At 38.7% G+C, this 21,597-nt stretch overlaps 1 protein-coding gene across 1 annotated transcript; it reads left to right on the plus strand.

The window, feature by feature from the left end:
• The first annotated feature begins 2,744 nt into the window (after positions 1-2,744).
• LOC138696018 (uncharacterized) lies at positions 2,745-20,480 on the plus strand. Its single transcript, XM_069820491.1, has 4 exons — positions 2,745-3,031; positions 4,850-5,070; positions 11,551-11,813; positions 20,259-20,480. Exons 3-4 carry the CDS (start codon positions 11,569-11,571, stop codon positions 20,467-20,469), a joined length of 456 nt encoding a protein of 151 aa, XP_069676592.1. The 5' UTR covers positions 2,745-3,031; positions 4,850-5,070; positions 11,551-11,568; the 3' UTR covers positions 20,470-20,480.
• Positions 20,481-21,597: the final 1,117 nt, after the last annotated feature.

Consider the following 21,597-nt stretch of genomic DNA (forward strand, 5'->3'; position numbering starts at 1 on the left):
CATAACATTCGGCAGGTCTCTGAGCAGCCTTGTGCATAACATTCGGCAGGTCTCTGAGCAGCCTTGTGCATAACATTCGGCAGGTCTCTGAGCAGCCTTGTGCATAACATTCGGCAGGTCTCTGAGCAGCCTCGTGCATAACATTCGGCAGGTCTCTGAGCAGCCTCGTGCATAACATTCGGCAGGTCTCTGAGCAGCCTCGTGCATAACATTCGGCAGGTCTCTGAGCAGCCTCGTGCATAACATTCGGCAGGTCTCTGAGCAGCCTCGTGCATAACATTCGGCAGGTCTCTGAGCAGCCTCGTGCATAACATTCGGCAGGTCTCTGAGCAGCCTCGTGCATAACATTCGGCAGGTCTCTGAGCAGCCTCGTGCATAACATTCGGCAGGTCTTTGCAATTTAATTGTATTATTGTTTTCAATTTCTTATGTCGCCGCTCCAATCACTCGCCTCAATTTCAATATTGCAAGCAATAAGCTGCTTCCATTATTAAATGACACCTACTTGTCTAATCCACGTGGACTAAAACAGAGGTTGCAATGTCTTGTGCTGAGGACGAACATTAAGGTATGTGATTAAAAATTATTATTAAAGAGTTATTATTAAGAGTTAAGAATGTCAACATACTCGTATATGAAATAATAATAATAATAATAATAATAATAATAATAATAATAATAATAGTCATTTAACAATATAACAAACTAGCGCTTCTTCTTATCGAGGAAGTAGACGTGACAACGTGACGCTTAGAGTGAAACTTGCAGAGCAACAATCGGTCGGCAAAATTATGTTTTAAAAGCACACTAACCAATCACATGACGTGACGCATAACTTTAGTTATGCAATTTGTTTCAAGTAACACACCTTCTTTAGGTGTTTGCCTTGTCTGGATTTCATAAGAAACATGAGGAGGCCAGCCTCCAATAATACAAAATCATTTGAACAAAAAGTTACATATACACAACAAAAATTATTGGATGAATTGGCTAGTAAAGCTTTTGGACGTCTGTGTGGGCCTATGATGTTATAATTTCCAAGAGCGTTGAGAAGTGGATTTGGATGCTCTTGTAGATATCTGCCGTAGAGATGAGTGATGCGTCGGATTATGACGCTCTGGATGGCTTCGAGACCCAGGTCCTCATGAAGTTGGACGATGCGAAGTGCACGTGGTGAATTGGTAATCATTCTTGCTGCTCTGTTTTGCACCCGTTGGATTTTTAATAGATGAGTCTTGGCAGCAAAACCCCAAGCTTCGCAGGCGTACAAGATGGCGGATCTGATGAGTGAGTAGTAAAAGACTTTCTTTATTTTGAGTGAACATAATTGATGTAGTTTCAGAATACACTGATGCTTTGAGGTAGTTGTACTCGTCTCTTAGAGAATATAACGGCTTGAGTTTTAGCAGTATTAATGTTAATTCTCCATTTCGTAAACCAATCTTCAAATTGACGAACATAACCTTGGAGAATGCGGATTATAAAAGGAAGGCTCTTAGCAGAATAGTACATCAGAGTGTCATCGGCGAAAAAGGCAGTTTGACAAGATCTGTGCAAAGGAAAATCAGCTGTATACAAAAGATAAAGAATAGGGCCAAGGACAGAGCCTTGAGGAACTCCAGCTTTGATAGGGGTAATGGGTGAAAGTTCATGTTCAAGGTAAACTTGAAATGAACGAGACGTAAGATAGTCGGCAATGCAATGCACAAGAGTATCAGGAAAATTGAACTGAATGAGTTTACAGAGGAGACCATTATGTCACACTCTGTCAAATGCCTCTTTGACATCTAGAAATAAAGCGACTGTATACACCGCACGTTATTGTATGATGCGGGCATGTTAAGCATGAGGCCACGGCGATAATACACCAACACCACACACATACACAACACATTTAATCACCCCACACAACACAAACATGCTGCATTCAGGACAATGGTACACAGATTACTCAACATACCCATGAGCCAACAACGCTACAATGAAGAAGTGAACACAATCAAATACATAGCACAAGAAAATGGTTACAACCCAAACATAATAGACAACATCATAAGGAAGACAAAACAAAAACTCAACAGACACAAAAACACAAAACACAACACAAACACAAGAACATAAGAAATACATCACACTAACATACGAAAACAAAAACAAACACAAGATCGCATCCTCATTCAGAAAACAAAAGTACAACATAGCATACAGAACAGAAAACACACTACAAAGATATCTCAACACACAAACAACACAAACAAATAAATACAACCACACAGGCGTATACAAACTCACATGCAATAGTTGCGACAGTTTCTACATTGGACAGACAGGCAGATCATTCCAAACTCGTTACAAAGAATACATTAAAGCAATAACCAGAGGACACAATACATCTACATATGCCGAACACATAACTAATGATAACCACACATACAATAACATAAATAACAGACATGGAAATCCTACACATACAACCCAAAAACCAAAAACTCAACACACTAGAACAATATGAAATATACAGACACACTAAAACACACCCTGATCAAATTCTCAAAACACAGATCAATTTCAGAACACACACACTATTTGACACCACATTTCAACACTTTTCAACAATCGAACGCACCCACACAACAGGCAGCGAAGTTCGAGATGACGCCGAGATCTAGTAGGTTCTGAGGATGGTGTGAAGAAGCACCGAAACAGCTGTAAGCCGCACATGCTTACACAATTAATACGAGTAAGATCGCCATTTAATCAATTAGTTACAATGTAATGCAATGGTTATTCCCAGTTGGCCATACCTAAAAAAAAAAACATGACGTTTGTGTTGCTTATAGTGTGACTGTGTACATACGGAGTGCCTCTTCGGACACTTTCGAGCCAGCCTGGTTGTGGGCACCGTTCAGCGTTGGATTGAGGCTGGCCTTGCTGTCTGTGGTGGTGTTGCTGTCCCTAGGACTCTACGCCTGCCAGAAAGAATGCCAACACCCCGCATGGTTCTGTGTGCTCGCCAGTTTCTGTCAACAAGGTGATTACGCGTTAGATATCCAGTTATTCAACGTAAAGGATATAAATTTGTAACACTCCATGTTTGAGAAATTAACTTCATAACAAATAGCAACAAACTTCCAAGTAAGGCCTGGTCCACATAAACCGAAACGGAAACGAGAATGAGAACGGAAAAATTTTAAAATACATATACAGTATTTAAATGAGAGCATTCACAATTAACGAGAAGCTTTTCGGAGCCCGGGAACGGGAACGTGAAGGTTGGCAAAGATTTAACAGGAGGTTCATTGCCGCCCTCACATAAGCCCGCCATCGGTCCCTATTCTGTGCAAGATTAATCCGGTCTCTATCATCATATCCCACTTCCCTCAAATCCATTTTAATATTATCCTCCCATCTATGTCTCGGCCTCCCCAAAGGTCCTTTTCCCTCCGGCCTCCCAACTCACACTCTGTATGCATTTCTGGATTTACCCATATGTGCTACATGCCTTGTCCATCTCAAACGTCTGAATTTAATGTTCATAATTATGTCAGGTGAGTTTCATTGCCACAGGATAGTATTAAAGAAAAAGTAGGCCTATTTACAAAATAGAAATAGGCATTTTTAGGTTCTAAAACGTTACAATAGTTCACAGTAGGCAAAATTGGTATTTTAAGCACCATAAAACCCCTTCCAAACATTCATATAAAACGTTAAGATATTTAACTGTTTTAGTTTATCCCTATAGAAGAAAATAGGCATTTAGCATAAAATCCGAGATCTAGTCATATGCATTTTCGGACTATGCGTTTAGGTATTTTTTCTTGTTTACTTACTTACAAATGGCTTTTAGAGAACACGGAGGTTCATTGCCGCCCCACATAAGCCCGCCATCGGTCCATATCCTGAACAAGATTAATCCAGTTTCTACCATCATATCTCACCTCCTTCAAATTTATCCTCCCATCTACGTCTCGGCATCCCCGAAGGTCTTTTTCCCTCCGGCCTCCCAACTAACAATCTATATGAATTCTGGATTCGCCCATATACGTGCTACATGCCCTGCCCATCTCAAACTTCTGGATTTAATGTTCCTAATTATGTCAGGTGAGTTTCATTGCTACAGGAGAGTATTAAAGAAAAAGTACTTACAAAATAGAAATAGGCATTTTTAGGTTGTAAAACGTTACAATACGTCACAGTAGGCAAAATTGGTATTTTAAGCACCATAAAACCCCTTCTAAACATTCATATAAAACGTCAAGATATTTAACTGTTTTAGTTTATCCCTATAGAAGGAAATAGACATTTAGCATAAAATCCGAAATGTAATAGTCATAAGCATTTCCAGACTATGCGTTTAGGTATTTTTTCTTGTTTACTTACTTACAAATAGCTTTTAGAGAACACGGAGGTTCATTGCCGCCCCCACATAAGCCCGCCATCGGTCCCTATCCTGTGCAAGATTAATCCAGTCCCTACCATCATATCCCACCTCCCTCAAATCCATTTTAATATTATCCTCTCATCTACGTCTCGGCCTCCCCAAAGGTCTTTTTCTCTCCGGCCTCCCCACTAACACTCTATATGCATTTCTGGATTCGCCCATACGTGCTACATGCCCTGCTCATCTCGAACTTCTGGATTTAATGTTCCTAATTATGTTAGGTGAAAGCAGTTCTGTGTTGTGTAACTTTCTCCATTCTCCTGCAACTTCATCCCTCTTAGCTCCAAATATTTTTTCCAGTTTGGGTGTGGAGAACTCACCCCCAAGGCTTGAACAAGTATTTCTGAATTACTCTGCTTAATAGCATAAGAAAGACGAAGGAATTGTATGCTATCGCTTTGTGCTTAGGTGATTGTCCCTCGATTCGGCGAAATTGGTCGGCTCGGGCGGTAATTGTGACGTCGAACCTGGTCGCAGTGGTGGTGCTGGCAGCGTACTCCGGTACACTGGTGTCCTTCCTCGCCGTGAGCCGTCCTGTCCTTCCATTTGATTCCTTCGGTGGCCTCCTTCAAGATGGATCCTATCGTCTGGGTATATTGGCCAGCTCAGCCACAATCAACTACTTCGACGTGAGTCAATTGCAATTGAAGACTGGACATAGGAAGGGCTATAAGTGCCAATATCTTTGAAAATTATTTTTTTCAAAAACAAAAGTCTATGTCCCTGGCTCAATCCGCTGAGAAAATGAAAAAAAATGGTAAGTCCCTTTGTAATTTTATTTAGAACCCAGCTTCTCCCATAGATGTGCAAAATGTATGATATTACATTATACAGTGCGTCCGCAAACTCACTCCACAGCGAGGAGACGGCGATGTACGAGCGTATACTCTAGGGACTGCAGTTGTGTTGGTAGGTGGGATTCACCGCTATCGGCTGCAATTATGTCGGGAGGTGGGATTCACTCCACTCGAAGGTCAACATTGAACACGTGTGAATGATTTTGCTGCCAACTTAAAACTTCCCGTTAGGAAATCAAGCGTCTCTCCTCGCTGCAGAGTGAGTTTGCGGAAACATTGTAGTTGCACAAGAAAATTCTGTTTTCTAAGGTTTGCCTCTCTGGCACTTTCAGATTTTTTTATGTCCAGTCTTGAATGTATGGAACAAGATTTAAAGTTAATAATGAAACTAGAATCTTTTTCATAATTGGTGTATGTTTCTTTATATATAATAATCCGTGGCGCTACAGCCCGTGAAGGGCCTAGACCGACCAGCCGGCTGCTGGCTTCACGCCCACATGCCGAAGCAGAGGTGGACGATCATCCAACCAGAATGGAAGTATCGTGTGGTTAGCACGATGATTCCCCCAGTTGTTATAGCTGGCATTCGCAACCGGATTTCGCTACCTATCGTAGCTCCCCAAGTGCATCACGATGCTGGGTGGGAACCGGTCCCATACACTGGCCGAAATTTCATGAGAAAATTTCTTCCTCCATGAGGACTCGAAATGTTTCTTTATAAATATTAAAAATTATATACTCCAGAGAAATAAATAATTTATGTACTTTTTGCCCTTTACTAGCTCAAAAACCACAAATTCTAAAAATGAAGTAGTAGGTAGGTAAGTGTAGCAGACGTTTAGATGAAACCACTAATAAATAGGCGTAGCTCAGTCGGCGAAGGCGCTTGCCTGCCGAACTGGGCTTGCGCTCGGGTACGGGTTCGATTCCCGCTTGGGCTGATTACCTGGTTAACCCAACCAGGTAATCCGAGGTTTTCCCAACCGAAAGTAAGGTAATCTATGACGGACCCTCGGCCTCACCTCATTTCGCCATATACCATCTCGCTTTCACCAATCACATCGACGCTAAGTGACCTAAATAATCAACTTGAAACTTGATACTACTAATAAACCCATGAACTTGTAACAAGAAATTTCGATGCTACGAAGATAACAGATACTTTTTCATTACCGGCATACGTTTCATTTGTATGGCATCAGTTCAATTCTTTCATCACGTTGTGAGTCATATTTCCGTGTATAGTTTTATTTTCCAGAAGTACCATGCAAATAAAATGAAATGAAATAATTTACTATGTGCCCCAGTGATGTCAAAGCTAGCGCTAAGTATGGAAAGAGGAAGCGTTGTGTATATGAATAAGCAACCTGTTGGATTAAGAAAACAATGGTGCACAAACTTCAAACGGAACGTGAAATTTTATGTCGTTATTTTTATAAGGCTTCTTTCTGTTTAATATTATCTATATTGTCTGCAAAACAAAAGTACTAACACTGATTTCTTAATATTGCACTTGTGTTTTAAATCTTAATAACACAATAGATAGTTAAGAAGGGATATTCATTTAAATTCCATAGTAGTGTAATGTTATATTGTATTAAGTGGATGAAACATATCATTCATAAAGAAAGTGATATTCCAAAGAAAGAGATTGAGTATGACATGGTAAGTTGGAATTTATATTGATGGTATCTTGAGCCTTACAAAAGTAATCAATAAACTAATCAAAACAATATTACAGTACAAAGCAAAGTTACCTAGGTGCTGTATCTGTTTTAAGTGTAACTAATATTACATAACAAAACTCTTATCGCATTATGCTTTTAAGGTGATATTTGTTAGCAAATTCCTATCATCAGAATATTAAATTATTTTCTCGAAATCTGCTGAAGCTATAGAGCTGACATTTTTACAATACATGGGCACGTATCTTTTGCTTATGATGTAACAGTAGTTGCTTTGTTAATTCATTTTCCATGCGAATATTTTCAAAATTTTCAATACACTATCTTCAGTAATACGTGTATACGGTATATTAGATTTACGAAAACATTCTGTAAGCCTACTACATAAATAGGCCTATACCTGAAAATTTCACTTTTCTATACGAAAAGTTGAGAAAATACTTCTTTTTGAATAAAAAAATCAAACTTGTGAAAAATGAGCATTACAATTAAAACTTACATTTTTATAATGCACTTATACTTCTCAGGCAAATCTAAAAATGAACATGGATACAGTTTTAATAAGTTCTCTTCCCTTTATCTATTGAATCAGTACTGGCCATCCCTGAATATAGCTCGACCAAGCGGCATATACCACCTCTTTCGCCTGTCTCCTTTCCGCTGTAAAGCGCTCAGGCTCTCCTGGGCTCTAAAGCGCGCGCTTGCTCCTGTGGGCATCAATTGACATGCCTGGTGTACCCGAACAAGATAATAAACTTTATTTTCCTGAATTAAACATGGAAGTCATTTTTTAATATAATCTCAAAATACCAGATATCTGACTTCGTTGATAAATTGGATAACTTTTTGTTTTGTGACGTAGGAGGAGCTCGAAGGCAGTCTTCAGTGCGCTTATTGTGCCTTACTTCTCCGTTCGTAGAAATAATGTAAAATTCCGAATAGTCGAGATCTTAACTCAGCTATGTAGTGCCATCTATAAGCTTGCAGGTCTTTATGAACTTGGACAGTCATCAGGGAGCACAATTAGCCCTCGAAAAGCCAAGCCAAAGCTATGTAGTAAGCCTACGCACATTATGAGGCTTCCTTCCCACGCCACTCGCTTTTTAGTCTGTTCGGAGGTGCGTCGGTGCGAGTTTTGTTCGCTCTGGTGTATCTAAATTCTTTTATTGTGAGGAACCAATTTTGTAGACTTTAAAAAAATTTAACATTATCATAACATTAAATAAATAAATAAATAAATGGATGGATGGATGGATGATGGATGGATGGATGGATGATGGATGGATGGATGGATAGATAGACAGACAGACAGACAGACAGACAGACAGACAGATAGATAGATAGATAGATAGATAGATAGATAGATAGATAGATAGATAGATAGATAGATAGATAGATAGATAGATAGATAGATAGATAGATAGATAGATAGATAGATAGATAGATAAGTAAATAGGTAAGCAAATAAATAAATGAATAAATGGATGGATGGATGGATGGATGGATGGATGGATGGATGGATGGATGATGGATGGATGATGGATGGATGGATGGATGGATGGATGGACGGACGGACGGACAGACAGACAGACAGACAGACAGACAGACAGACAGACAGACAGACAGACAAGTAAATAGGTAAGCAAATAATTAAATGAATAAATCTATACTAATAATAAATCTGTAGCCAAAATGTTTCTGGTAATTTTCGATTTTCCAAAAATAATTGCTGTTAACATGTATAATTAACCACCCTGAAACCGAAAATCGCTTTTTTGAAATTTTTGTTTGTATGTGTGTCTGCCTGTCTGGATGTTTGTTACCTTTTCACGCGGTAATGGCTGAACCGATTTATATGAAAATTGGAATATAAATTAAGTTCGTTGTAACTTAGATTTTAGGCTGTATGGCATTCAAAATACGTTATTTAAAAGGGGGGTTATAAGGGGGCCTGAATTAAATAAATCGAGATATCTCGCTTATTATTGATTTTCATGAAAAATATTGCATAACAAAAGTTTCTTTAAAAATAATTTCCGATAACTTTTATTCTATACCACATTTTGATAGGACTGATATTTAATGAGATAAATGAGTTTTAAAATTACAATAACAACGCCATCTAAGGCGCTGTACTGAAATAAAAACAAATGACTTCGTCTATAAGGGGCCTTGGACAACAACAATCGAAAGCTATTAAACATAGCCTAAGAGAATGTTTTTGTGTTTGTATGAAGTAATATCGGAAGCTAATTAATTGTTTAATTATTATTTCACCATTGGAAAGTGTAGTTTCTCTAGATGGACATAATTCTACAATGTTATTACAGTAACTTCTGAAACATATAGCAAGTAATATAAAGTATACACGTTAAAACTAAATGATATGTCAATCTTCATTAAACTATGGTTGCATGTAATAACAATTAAAAAACATGTTAAAGGAATTGTCATTGCACCAAATGATTGCTCTCTGGACCAAAATGACCGCATTTTAATTATTTAAATACAATTTAAATTAAGTAACATATTAAACGATGTATCCTTCTATCAAACACGAATGTTCCCTGGATCAAATGTCCTATTTTAATTTTGTAATTACTTTATATTTGTTTCTAACAGGTGCAGCGGAGCGCACGGGTACGGCTAGTAAATAAATAAATAAATAAATAAATAAATAAATAAATAAATAAATAAATAAATAAATAAATAAATAAATAAATAAATAAATAAGTGAATAAATAAGTGAATAAGTAAATAAATAAATAAGTAAATAAATAAATAAATAGTTTTCTTTCTTTTATTAACTTACTTTGACACATTCATCGGTATTTCTATTATTTCATCGCGAACTTTGGAACAGTGATCGATAACGATTTCTTTGTTACACACATTGTAAACTTGTAAATCAATCTCCAGCAGCTAGAAATCTTAATGTAACGACCTAACTTTCCTTAATAGTAATCACTTTTCATTATAGTACTTTGCAAACTTTTGGACCAATCGATGAAGCTGGAAATAATCATTGTCATGGACTGATTCAAATGTTGTAACTTATAGTTGTGCATGTTGCATTAAAAAGCAACGGAGCTTACTTAGTGAGGGTAATCGATTTGTCATCCTGCGTAAGTGCCCCTCATGTCACGTGACATGTAAAATAAGTTTATGCACTTTAATTCACTTAGCTTGAGTGTTAGAGCAATATTTCTTGAAAGGTCACAGTGCTGGGTCAAAATTCGATTTGAATATAGGGTATAAGTCTATTTATAAGCAATATAAAAGTTTATATTTGAACCAATGCTTAGTTACAGTATCAAGATTTACGTTTTGTTATTTATATATGCCTACGTTAGAAAATACGTAAATAACTTATTTTAGTTATATTACAATGAGGGGGGGATGTCCGATAAGAGGACGCCTATATACCCAATAGTATTTTCTAAACTCCGAATTCTCTGTAGATTAATATTCTATCATTCGTCATCACTAGGGCCCGGATATATATGCACTGAAAGTACCTAAAATATATATGCAAATATGCACTAAAAACAAAACAATATGCACTAATCAAATCTTGCAACTGTACTGTGGTTGTTTTTTTTCCAACACTTTGCATGAAAGTAAATGAGGTTTGCTGGGTTCTTTTCGACATAATTTACCCACTATGAAGTTCGCTATGTATCTGCCACACGAATCTGTTGATTTATCAACCAAAATCCATACGCAGTTCCCTCCTATGCAAGACCGTATTGAATCTAGGATAGAAGCATGTAGCGAAAGTAAATAATTTTTCCTAAGAGTGGATTCATCCGGTGTCCTCTGATTAAGACAATATTTTTTAAGAAATGATCGTAGATGTGGATTATTTAATTTATGCAGCGGAATGTTGCTGCATACAAAAGCTTTACAAAGGTCAGCGGAAAATGTACTGACTTCAGACCGTGATTTCATCTGAGTTAGAAGTACCTGTTGCGTGTTCTTACCCTTTTGTTTTGAACAGAGATGTGCAGTTGTTTTCCAATGCTGTTCTATTTAAAACTTTTTCTCGCATTTCACAGTCTTCTCACATACTTGACAATACACTACATCGCCGTCACTTGAATAGTCACTATTGCCAGTGTTTAATTAAAAAGAATTTAGTGGACTTATCTTTAGGCATTTTTAGTTTAATCTGACAGAACACCGCATAAACTATCAGTATATGAAAAACAAGTCAACAGATGAACACCTGCGGTCCTGTCGACACAAACTTTGAGAGGATACTGCATTGAGAAAGGAATGTAAGAAATTCCTTTTGTGAAAAAGGTCTGCAACGTTCATCTACCTGCATGTATTGTGAGAGTGAAAATATGGTCCCATTAACATTTCACTTGAAATAGGAAGGTTATTGTGGTGCCAAGGGATGTCCGACATACAAATTCATTACTAGATTTACAGTTCGTTCAGAAATGTCAGATAATTGATCATACATAAACTAAATAAATACCGAAACATGCACTAAGCCTCAAAATATGCATTTGCATATGCGCATATGCATTTTCGAAAAATCCGGGCCCTAGTCATCACGTACGCATTCGATCGTTCAGCCAGTCCAGCAGTTGGAAGACTCTCTGTGGCTTGCTTGCAGAAGTCGGATAACCTGCTGATGAGGGACATATTCAGACGGCTCGTGGCACCGGAGATGGGCTCGCTTCCGAAGTCGAATGCGGCCGGTCTGCATCACGTGTGCGCACGGCGCCATTATGCCTTCCTGTGCCCAAGTATAACCGCAGCGCAGTTGCTTCCGAGTCTGCCATGCGACGTGGTGCCGGTACCCGGAGCCAGTATCCCAGCGTCGTCTACCATGGCAGTCGGCAAACACAGCCCCCATCGACGCACCATCAACCACTGGTGAGAGTCTTGTTATGGCTATGACTTGCGAACAGTTTTCATAAGGTGGACTGTCTGACATCAACATCTCTTCGTAAACCGTCATGGGAGTTCACATCATAATCATTCAATTCTTTTTGTATATGTATTTTCGTAATAATTTATTGATGCGCATACTGGAAAACTTAGCTCCTGAATTTACTGTTATAATTTCAAATTCTTTTAAGTTAGCCATTTGGCAAATGAACGGGTTATTTGAGAAACCCCTCATGTCCATTTTTTTTCAAAATTGAGATACTGATAATACACTATCTTTATGGGTCGATACATCGTTTTATGAAGAAATCCCTCAAGTTTAGTCATTCTTGTAGCATACAGAGCCTGTTGGAAAATGCATATATTTGAGAAACCCCTCAAGTATAGGACATGAGGGTTTTATCAATTACATCACTTTCTGTGATTTTGGAATAGCTTTGAAAATATTTAATATTTATATGTTGGTAATGTTAAAAAGTCTCAGGAGGAAATTAAACACAGAATAAATACGAGAAATGTCTGTTATTAATCGGTTGAAAAGCTTTTATCATCCACTCTGATTTCAAAAAACCTGAAAGTTAGAATTTATAAAACAGATACATTACCAGTTGTTCTTTATGGCTGTGAAACTTAGACTGTCACTTTGAGGGAGGAACAGAGGTTAAGGATGTTTGAGAATAAGGTGCGTAGGAAAATATTTGGGACTAAAAGTGATGAAGTTACAGGAGAATGGAGAAAGTTACATAACGCAGAACTGCACGCATTGTATTCTTCACCTAACAAAATTAGGAACATTAAATCCAGACGTTTGAGATGGACGGGGTATGTAGCACGTATGGGCGAATCTAGAATTGCATATAGAGTGTTAGTTGGGAGGCCGGAGGAAAAAATACCTTTAAGGGGGCCGAGATGTAGAAGGGAGGATAATATTAAAATGGATTTGAGGGAGGTGGGATATGATTGCAGACACTGGAATAATCTTGCTCAGGATAAGGACTGATGGCGGGCTTATGTAAGGGCAACAATGAACCTCCTGGTTCCTTAAAAGCCGTAAGTAAGTAAGTAATGTTAAAAAGTTGTATATTTATATGTTGGTAGCATTTGTATGATTTGATATAGCTGGACAGTGCTGTGTATGTTACCTTCCCTAAGGATGATTTAATAGAAAATTCTTATCAACCAACTTTTTTTCACAGTATTATTGACTGATACCAATAATTTTTGTAGACATCAAAATATAGGATGTGGCAGTGGGATATGAAGATTTTTGCAGCCCTCTTGTGGGGCACTGGGGACGAATTGAAAGGAAACATATTTACTGGAAGTAATCTAGTACAATGCAATTTATTAATGTTAGATTACTTTTTAAAAATTACATTCCATAAGTAACCTCCACGGCAACGAATACATTCCTACAAACTGCTATGAAAGTTCTGCATAACTCGCCCCAACAAAACGGATTCGGTGGCACTAATTTCGTTCCTTATGTTTTGTTTCAGCTGGATGATATGATGGTGCGAGGCTTGTTGTGATACACCCTACTTTTGAGATAACTCCGTAGAAAGTAATGTGCGCACACTGCTCATGGTTCAATGAACTGACTGCAAAATATGTTTCCAGGACGAATATTGTCACGATTTGAAGACATTGACTGGCCGCCAAGATCTCCTGACCTGACTACAGCTGATTATTTCGTATGGGATTATCTCAAAAGTAGGGTGTATCGCAACAAGCCTCGCACCATCATCCAGCTGAAACAAAACATAAGGAACGAAATTAGTGCCACCGAATCCGTTTTGTTGGGGCGAGTTATGCAGAATTTCATAGCAGATTACAGGAATGTATTCGTTGCAGTGAAGGCTACTTCGAAATGTAATTTTTAAAAAGTAATCAAACATTAGTAAATTGCATTTTACTAGATTACTTCAAGTATATGACTTGTTTCCTTTCAATTCGTCCTGATTGTCCCACAATAGGGCTATAAAAACGTCATATCCCACTGCCACACCCTATATAATACGTGTATTAATACTTTACAACAATACAATACCTTCTATCGCATTCTGCTTCATTAATAATGACATAAATTCCCACATTTAATCTTTTATTTGAGAAAGCCTTCATGTCCCACATATTTAAATAATTTTTCTGAGGAACTGACTTGTGTTAAAACCTCAATTTTGGAAACATGTAGTTACAACGTAAAATTAAGGGAAAAATATATACTTCAATAAAATTATTTTCATATGGGAAATATTTAGATTTTATCTCTCCTGAAAATTTTAAGATTTTGGACATGAGGGGTTTCTCAAATTACCTGTTCAAATGTTGTATTAATAGCTATTTATCGCTAGACGATAAATGCTGTCCCGAAAAGGAATAGGAAGAGATTTTTTGAATATTGTAATCCAAACTCAGGGACATAGGCGGAGAGAGAACCGTTTCCTTGGGGGGGGGAGGGGGCAAAGCAAAATCATAGAATCCCCATATAACGGGGTTATCCTTTACCTCCTCCCCCCGCTATAGCTTGACCGTGGTTCAGTACAGTATAACCACAGTCTAGTATATACAGTCGCGAAGCTCAATACGTAGTAAATATGCAAACATTAGGTAGTTGCTCGCTAGTAGAATCGCTAATAACGCCTCATTACAGGCAATGCAAAATAGTACCGTCACAGTCTATTGTTTCTAGCACCCTCAAAACTCAAGCTTCGTGACTGTATATAGTAGACTGTGGTATAACGGAATATGATCATTTAATGAAGGTATTTTCGAGGGTGCATATTTCTTACAGTGTTACATCCATATCCACGATGTTTCGGACCGAATTGTATAGGGCTTGGACTGTAGATCTACTATAAATTTTATTATAATATGTCATAATTTAAAACAATCTCTCTGTTTTTCTCTCTCCTACAGAAACACATATAGATCAATAAAACTACGTAACGGTGCTAACAGAAACTTTTTTTTTATAATTATCAAGCTTTCCTGAAGATATCATAATTATGAATTGTAAACTCTATTATTTTATTTAATCTCATCTTTAAGTTTACACATTATACCGGGATCACTTTTCTTTTTTCTGCATTGTTGTGCAGTAAAAAAAAAGAAGGATAAAGGTATCCCCGTAACATGCCATGAAAGCACTTGGAGGGCATGGAGGTAGAGCCCCATGCTTTCAATGACCTCGGCACTAGAATGAGGTGGTGTGGTCGGCACCACGCTCTGACCGCCTTTTACCACCGGGAAAGACCCGGTACTCAATTTTATAGGAGGCTGAGTGAATCTCGGGGCCGTTCTGAAAGTTTGGCAACGAGAAAAAATCCTGTCACCACCTGGGATCGAACCCCGGACCTATTGTTGTGCAGTATGTTATTCATATTTCTTCAAGTGGCGGCCTGAACACCTGCAGAATTCTAACACATGATTAGAGGCTGTTACAAAAGAAACATTGCAGTGCTTCCATTCCTCATGAGGTATAGAAATTCTTACACATTCAGAAATTAAAATAAATATTATAGTCCAGACACATGGTCCGAAGACATTAATTAATCAATTTAAGCACAGAAACTTAATCATAAACAGAAGCAAAAAATATATTTTGAATTCAACACTTTCTAACGTTAAAAAAACAGAGGTCAGACAATTTGGGGGGGCCAGAGCCCCCCCCCCACCTATAACTCCGCCTATGCCCAGGCATAAAAATAAGTTTTTAATAATACACGGTGTTCCATTCAAACCTCTCTGACTTCAATGAATCATTGCTAACAAGGTATACGGGTTTATGAAATGAGACTGGTACTATAAGAAAGAGAAACTCAAAGAATTTGTATTTCATTTGTTTGAAGTTGATTGTTTTGTCACTACGTTGCGCAACAATCGCAAAAACAAAAATGGCAACTCCACAGCAACACGAGCAAACGGTGATGTGGTATGCGGAGACGAAATACGTTGATTTCAACGCAACGACGAGTGTACGGAGGAGTTGCACCTGATGAAAAATCAATTAGGCTCTGGTTCAATAAGTTCCATTCAAACCTCAATTTTAGGCAGTGTCCTAAAACAATCTGGTGGAGCTCGGCGTTCCGTGACAGAAGAAAAGGTGGAAGAAATTCGAGCGGAATTTCAGAGAAGCCCGAGTAATTCGCCAGGAGCAAAACAATTCAATGTGCCTCCGACGACTCTGTAGTTTCGTTGCGTTGAATTCACGGATTTCATCTCCGCATAGCACACCACCGTTTGCCTGCGTTGCTGTGGAGTTGTCATTTTTGCTTTTGCGAATGTTGCGGTTGTTGCGCAACGTAGTGACAAAACAATCAACTTCAAACAAATTAAATACAAATTCTTTGAGTTTCTCTTTCTTTTAGTACCAGTCTCATTTCATAAATACGCATACCTTGTTATCAATGATTAACTGAAATCAGGGAAGTTTGAATGGAACACCTTGTACATTTTCAGAAAATTATTTTTAGAGAGCGTTCACTTACATAATGTAGATCGATCGAGCGGCACGCGACCTGTACGAAGGCTATGCGACATGTGATAAACTGTCTCCCACACGCTCAGCAGTCCAGTTCGGTCTCTCTGTGGAAGTGGTTGTGTTGACATTAGATTGCGTGTTATTCTTCTGATTGTGTTTGTGAAGTGCTTAGATTTAAATTTAGAAGTTCGTTTGTTTTTTTTGCTATTTCCTTAGTCTATTCTTAAAATTTATTTAAGTCTGATAGTCCCTGACATTACTCGGTAGGGAATTCCAAAGTCGAGGAACAGCCACAGTGAAAGAAGATGAATATGAGGATCTTCGGTGGGAGGAAATGGATAATATTGAGGAGTGTTGTGATCGTGTGTCTAGATTATGGTGGGTGGATAAATTTTGAAAAAGAGACCCAAGATAGGTAGGAGTAGAGAAATGCAATATGTGAAAGAAGAGGGAAAGACAGTGGATTTTCCTACGATCTCCTAGACGGAGCCAGGACAACATATCGAGGGATGATGTTACGTGATCAGCCCGGTGAATATTTCAGACGAAAAGGACGCACATATTATGAACAAGTTGCAGTCTCTGTGTGGAAGTAACGCTTAGGTCAGTAAGCAGAATATCACAGTAATCGAAGTGGGGTTTCACGAATGTTTGCACTAACATCTTTTTCAGGGAAAAGGGTATAAAATTCTTCAGTCGCCTAAACGAGTGGATTAATGAGAATACTTTTTTGCAGGTTTCTGCAACTTGAATGTTTCAATTTAAACTTTTATCCATATAAATACCTCCACAACTTATCATATGTAAAAATGCATCTTACCTCTACACATTTCGTAGGGTTGACTACATTGTAGACTTTCAATAAATAAACATCAAGCAGTGTCTTCAATTGCAGTACGTTTACACGTGTGAACCGCGCGGTAGAAGTTCGCATTTATAACGATCAAGAGTCGGCCCCTTCTTTCTGACATGAAGTGTACCTATGGTCTGTCCCAGGTTTCTGTAGAGTAACTTCACGCATATGGGGGCGTAGTCTATCTGTGCCAGAGTGTATTGCGGGCAGCATCAGCTCGAGGCCGCTAAGGGGTAAGATGCTCGTGGTAGAAGGTAGAAATTATCTCCTTCCTGCAAGCGACTGCTCACTTCGTTCAACCAATACCTCCTCCCAGAGCGATCATTGGCCCTAGCCCTGCCACATACCACTTGCGCAGAGGTCTTGTTTCGTCTTTCTACTTTACAGATTCCTGGGACGGACCATAGAGGCTCACACAGCCGTAGGCTTGGCTCCGGCAGACATGAATAATTAATATTGAAAAGTTGTCCTAGTTGGAGTTCTCTGGACGCTCTTGTAGTTCTAAGTAAAGTTCAGTGTATTAGGTCTGCTCTCTGTGTTCATGTACTTGGGTTGGATAAAAAGTAATGGCAACAGTTCGATATTTCTGACATGACCTTATTCACAGGGGTTCAACATTTACGTACCTTCTATATAGTCGCCCCCCTTATTTATTACCTTTTGCCAAATGTTTGGAAGGCGTCGTACACCATCAGCGCGTCCATCTTTGTTGATGTTCCGTATTGACCGCCCTAAAGCACGGATAAGTTCATATCTGGTATTGTACCGGGTCCCTCGCAGTGGTTCTTTCACTTTGGTGAAAAGATCGTAATCGCATGGGTCATATCGGGTGAGTACGGTGGATGTTCCAGTAGTCCGCGTTTTCCGTCTGCCTTGGAGGTACATCGTAGTGCAGTATTACCCCATCAATGTCATACGCCACAATGAACATCTCCTTCACAGCACTTTGTGTAGGGCGCACTTTCTTTGGACGAGGAGAACCGGGATGCTTCCATTCATTTGATTGGCGTTTCAAGCTTGGTTCATATAAGCGAGTCCAGGTTTCGTCCATAGCGACGATTCGTCCAAGAAAGTCGTCACCTTCCCTTTGGTACCGGTGTAACAAGGCCTTCCCGGAACGCTTTAACCCATCGTGCAACTGTGCGATATGGCAACGCTGCATCGCCACATGCTTCACGCAGTCCCTGAAAACATTTTTGTGCACTATGACCTCGTGCCATTTCAATTTTGATCCAGGAACGTTGCTCTAGTTTTGTAAGGTTGGTCTTAGGGCGCTCGCACTATCCCTATGAAAGTGAACGTTCTACACACTGCACAGTGGGACGGATTGCGATTCTAGCCGGAACAAAATCTAATATTGATAAATTCCTTTCGAATCGTTGAAAATAGCAAGATGAAGGTAAATTATTATGACATTTGATGAAATATTTGTATGAGAACTATTATTTTAGTACAGAATGCCTATTTGTTTAAAAAAAATCATACAATAATAGAAATTGCATACAACTAATGCGAATAAAAAATTAAAATAAGTAGAAATTATTTCACAGACTACTATGGAGAAAAAAGTAATAAATGTAGTAAATTTTATGACTCATGTTTAGAAATCTGAAGCGTCTGTTGTATGTCCAGAAGTGTCGGACCTGCTAGCGCTACTGTTGTCCTCATCTTGGGGTTGCAGTTGAGCAGTGCTGGTGTTGGCACTTGTACGAGTTTAATTACCTCAACTTACATTTTTGATTTTCTTGGACTTGGATGTCGATTGATCTGGGATATAATGGGATCAGAAGTTACTAACAACACGTGTAGGACTCGATCTCTTGATGTGGAAACAGGCCTAAGGCCTAATTCCATGATGTAGAAGAAGAAGAATGTGTAGGACATCTTCTAAGTTTCTCTCACGAGAACACTTCATACTAATTCCCGTAATATTGGCTGTAATTTGTGGGTTTTCAAAAAACCGACGTGCAGTATCGCCATCATTTGATGTCCAGGGCCACCAGATTTCGGCTTGTCAATACGAAGCCCTAGTTGAGAGCGAAATCTAGAAATAATCTCCTGTTTTCTAGCTGCAAAAATATCTTTGTTGCCTCTGACCTGCCAAGAACAATGTTTTTTAAGAAAATAACCCTTTTTACGGTGGCACTACCCCCAACGTCGGTTAAAATTACTTCGAATATTTTTCAAAATATTACGAATGCACTGCTCACAATTAGAATGACATGTTTCAATACATAATTTGTTCAAAACATATCTATATAGTTCATCTAAGTCGCCACTTTTATTAGCAAGTATTGGAAATAGATCACTGCGCGAAATCACCGGTAGCGGTTCCGAGTCTGAAAAAAATTAACCACATGCAGAGCGGTCAGTAGGAGCAAATGAAACTAGGTTAGTCTTAAAGTGCACACTTAAACCTACATTCTGACATAAAAATAAATGTGACTCTGTGTGACTCTCCTATTATAAGTCAACGTTTACTATGATAAATAGTTTTAAAAAAATCGCATTTCCCGCCCTTGAGTTAACATGCCGTTTCTAAAAATTCAAAGTTATTATGAACATAAAATTTATATAATAATTATCTACCAACCTTGTTCTTCATTTTCCATTTCAGAATCACAAAATGTTTCACTCCCAGATTACAGAAAACAAGCTTGCTTCTTACACTATTTCAGCGTGGCTGAGCAATAAAACTGGTTACGGAGGGGAATCCTCGTCAACATCATTGTGTGACGTCCATATGTTTAGTGTCAAAGCTTCTTTCTCATAGATAAGCATTCTGTGATTCATTAGCAACAACTTGAGATAGGACACGCATAAAAATGAGAACATGTGAAAATTGATTTTGTTCCGGCTAGAATCGCAATTCGTCCCACTGTGCACTGCAGTAGATTGATGGAGTACTGTCGCCGCTGGCTGCACTAACTCATCTAACAGTCCTTGTTCATGTCCACACAGCTGGCAGCTCTCGAACGCACCATCGTCACGTGACAGCAATGTTGCCATTAATTTTTATCCAACCTATTTATGTTAGAAAATCTAGATTTCTACTACTATTTCATAAATTGAAAATTCCGTTGGTGTGTTGCAGTGTGCAGCAGATGCGTCGCTCTGGAGTGCTGCACCGCATACAAGCGAACACGTTGTCGTCGCCAATGACGGCGGTGCAGGAGATGAGACACGAACCCGTGTCATTTGTCACCTCAGCTCCTCTAGTCCTGATCCTTTCAGCCGGTGTGGCGATAGCGACCGTACTCCTGTGTGTGGAGCGATTTGTAACGAGGAGACAAGCAATTTTATAATAGGAAACACTACTGCGGTCTGTACATTGTTGAGCAGGCGGAAGAGATCCCTTGCTGAAGTGGCAAGAATAAAGATGAAGGTATGATCATATTATAAACAGTAATCTCAGTAGAGCTTTTGATTTATCTAGAGAAAATGAGAACTCGAGTGGGATTTAATTGACTATTACACGATTAGAAGAAAGTACATCAAGATTAGAAGAAATAAAGTACTCTGATAGAATAAAATATTAATTTACTTACTAAAATTATATTTCACTAATGTTAGCTTCACCAAAACGTTTGAACGGAGCCGCCATTTTCAGTTGACCAGCTATGCGGGAAACAAATGACGATCGCAAAGCATGTTTTATAGTACCGTAAATAATTTGGAGTTTGAAATGTTGGCAAACAAAGTAACAAATTTATTAATTATTTTATGTAAAAGCTTGTCAAAGTACAAATAGTCACTAAATACTACTGGGTGTTCAGTTCAAAGTGTGTCATGGCTCGCTGTATGCCGTCACGTGGCTAGTCGATGAGCCTAGAGAATTCAATCTTCTACACTTCCGCAGAGACGTATTACTTATCTGCCAGAGAAGTTGCCTAGCAAGTACGGCGTTCATTCAGAAGAGTACTTACCGATACGTACGGTAACGCCGGTAGTGGCAGGAATGTGAACTGTTTCGAAACATGTACTGAGGTGAGTTTTTTCTTACTGTCGGGATATGGGGAGAGGGTTAAGACGATTACTTACGTACTTGTTGACCTTAACTTCGACGGTCAACATGGACTCGGAGCATTTGATTTGTATTGTGGAATGTTACCGTACGCAACCGATGATAACAAATACCCTGCGTACGACTTGGCCGCGCAAAACACAGTTCGAAAGAGGTTATGATAGCACACAGATCGTACAGACCGCCATCTGTTGCTACGACGTTCAAGTTATACCGTACACGTTCTCAAGTTCAGATTGAACGCCTTGATTACTAGGCAACTTCTCTGACACAAAAGCTGAAACTCGCTTCAAATCGCTGACTCATCAATAATGACGTCATGACACACTTTGAAATGAACACCCAGTATAGTGTGTGTGTGTTAAAATTAATAAGTTATGTGACTAGCAGTTTTGTCTCGTTATGGAAC

The sequence above is a fragment of the Periplaneta americana genome, chromosome 3, assembly GCF_040183065.1.
Source record: "Periplaneta americana isolate PAMFEO1 chromosome 3, P.americana_PAMFEO1_priV1, whole genome shotgun sequence".
NCBI lineage: Eukaryota > Metazoa > Arthropoda > Insecta > Blattodea > Blattidae > Periplaneta > Periplaneta americana.

What these genes read in the sequence shown, in the direction of transcription:
- LOC138696018 (XM_069820491.1), top strand. Translation starts at nt 11,569, where the DNA reads ATGAGGGACATATTCAGACGGCTCGTGGCACCGGAGATGGGCTCGCTT. An exon ending in CGACGCACCATCAACCACTG is followed by an intron (nt 11,814 to 20,258) that starts GTGAGAGTCTTG and finishes GGTGTGTTGCAG; the next exon opens with TGTGCAGCAGATGCGTCGCT.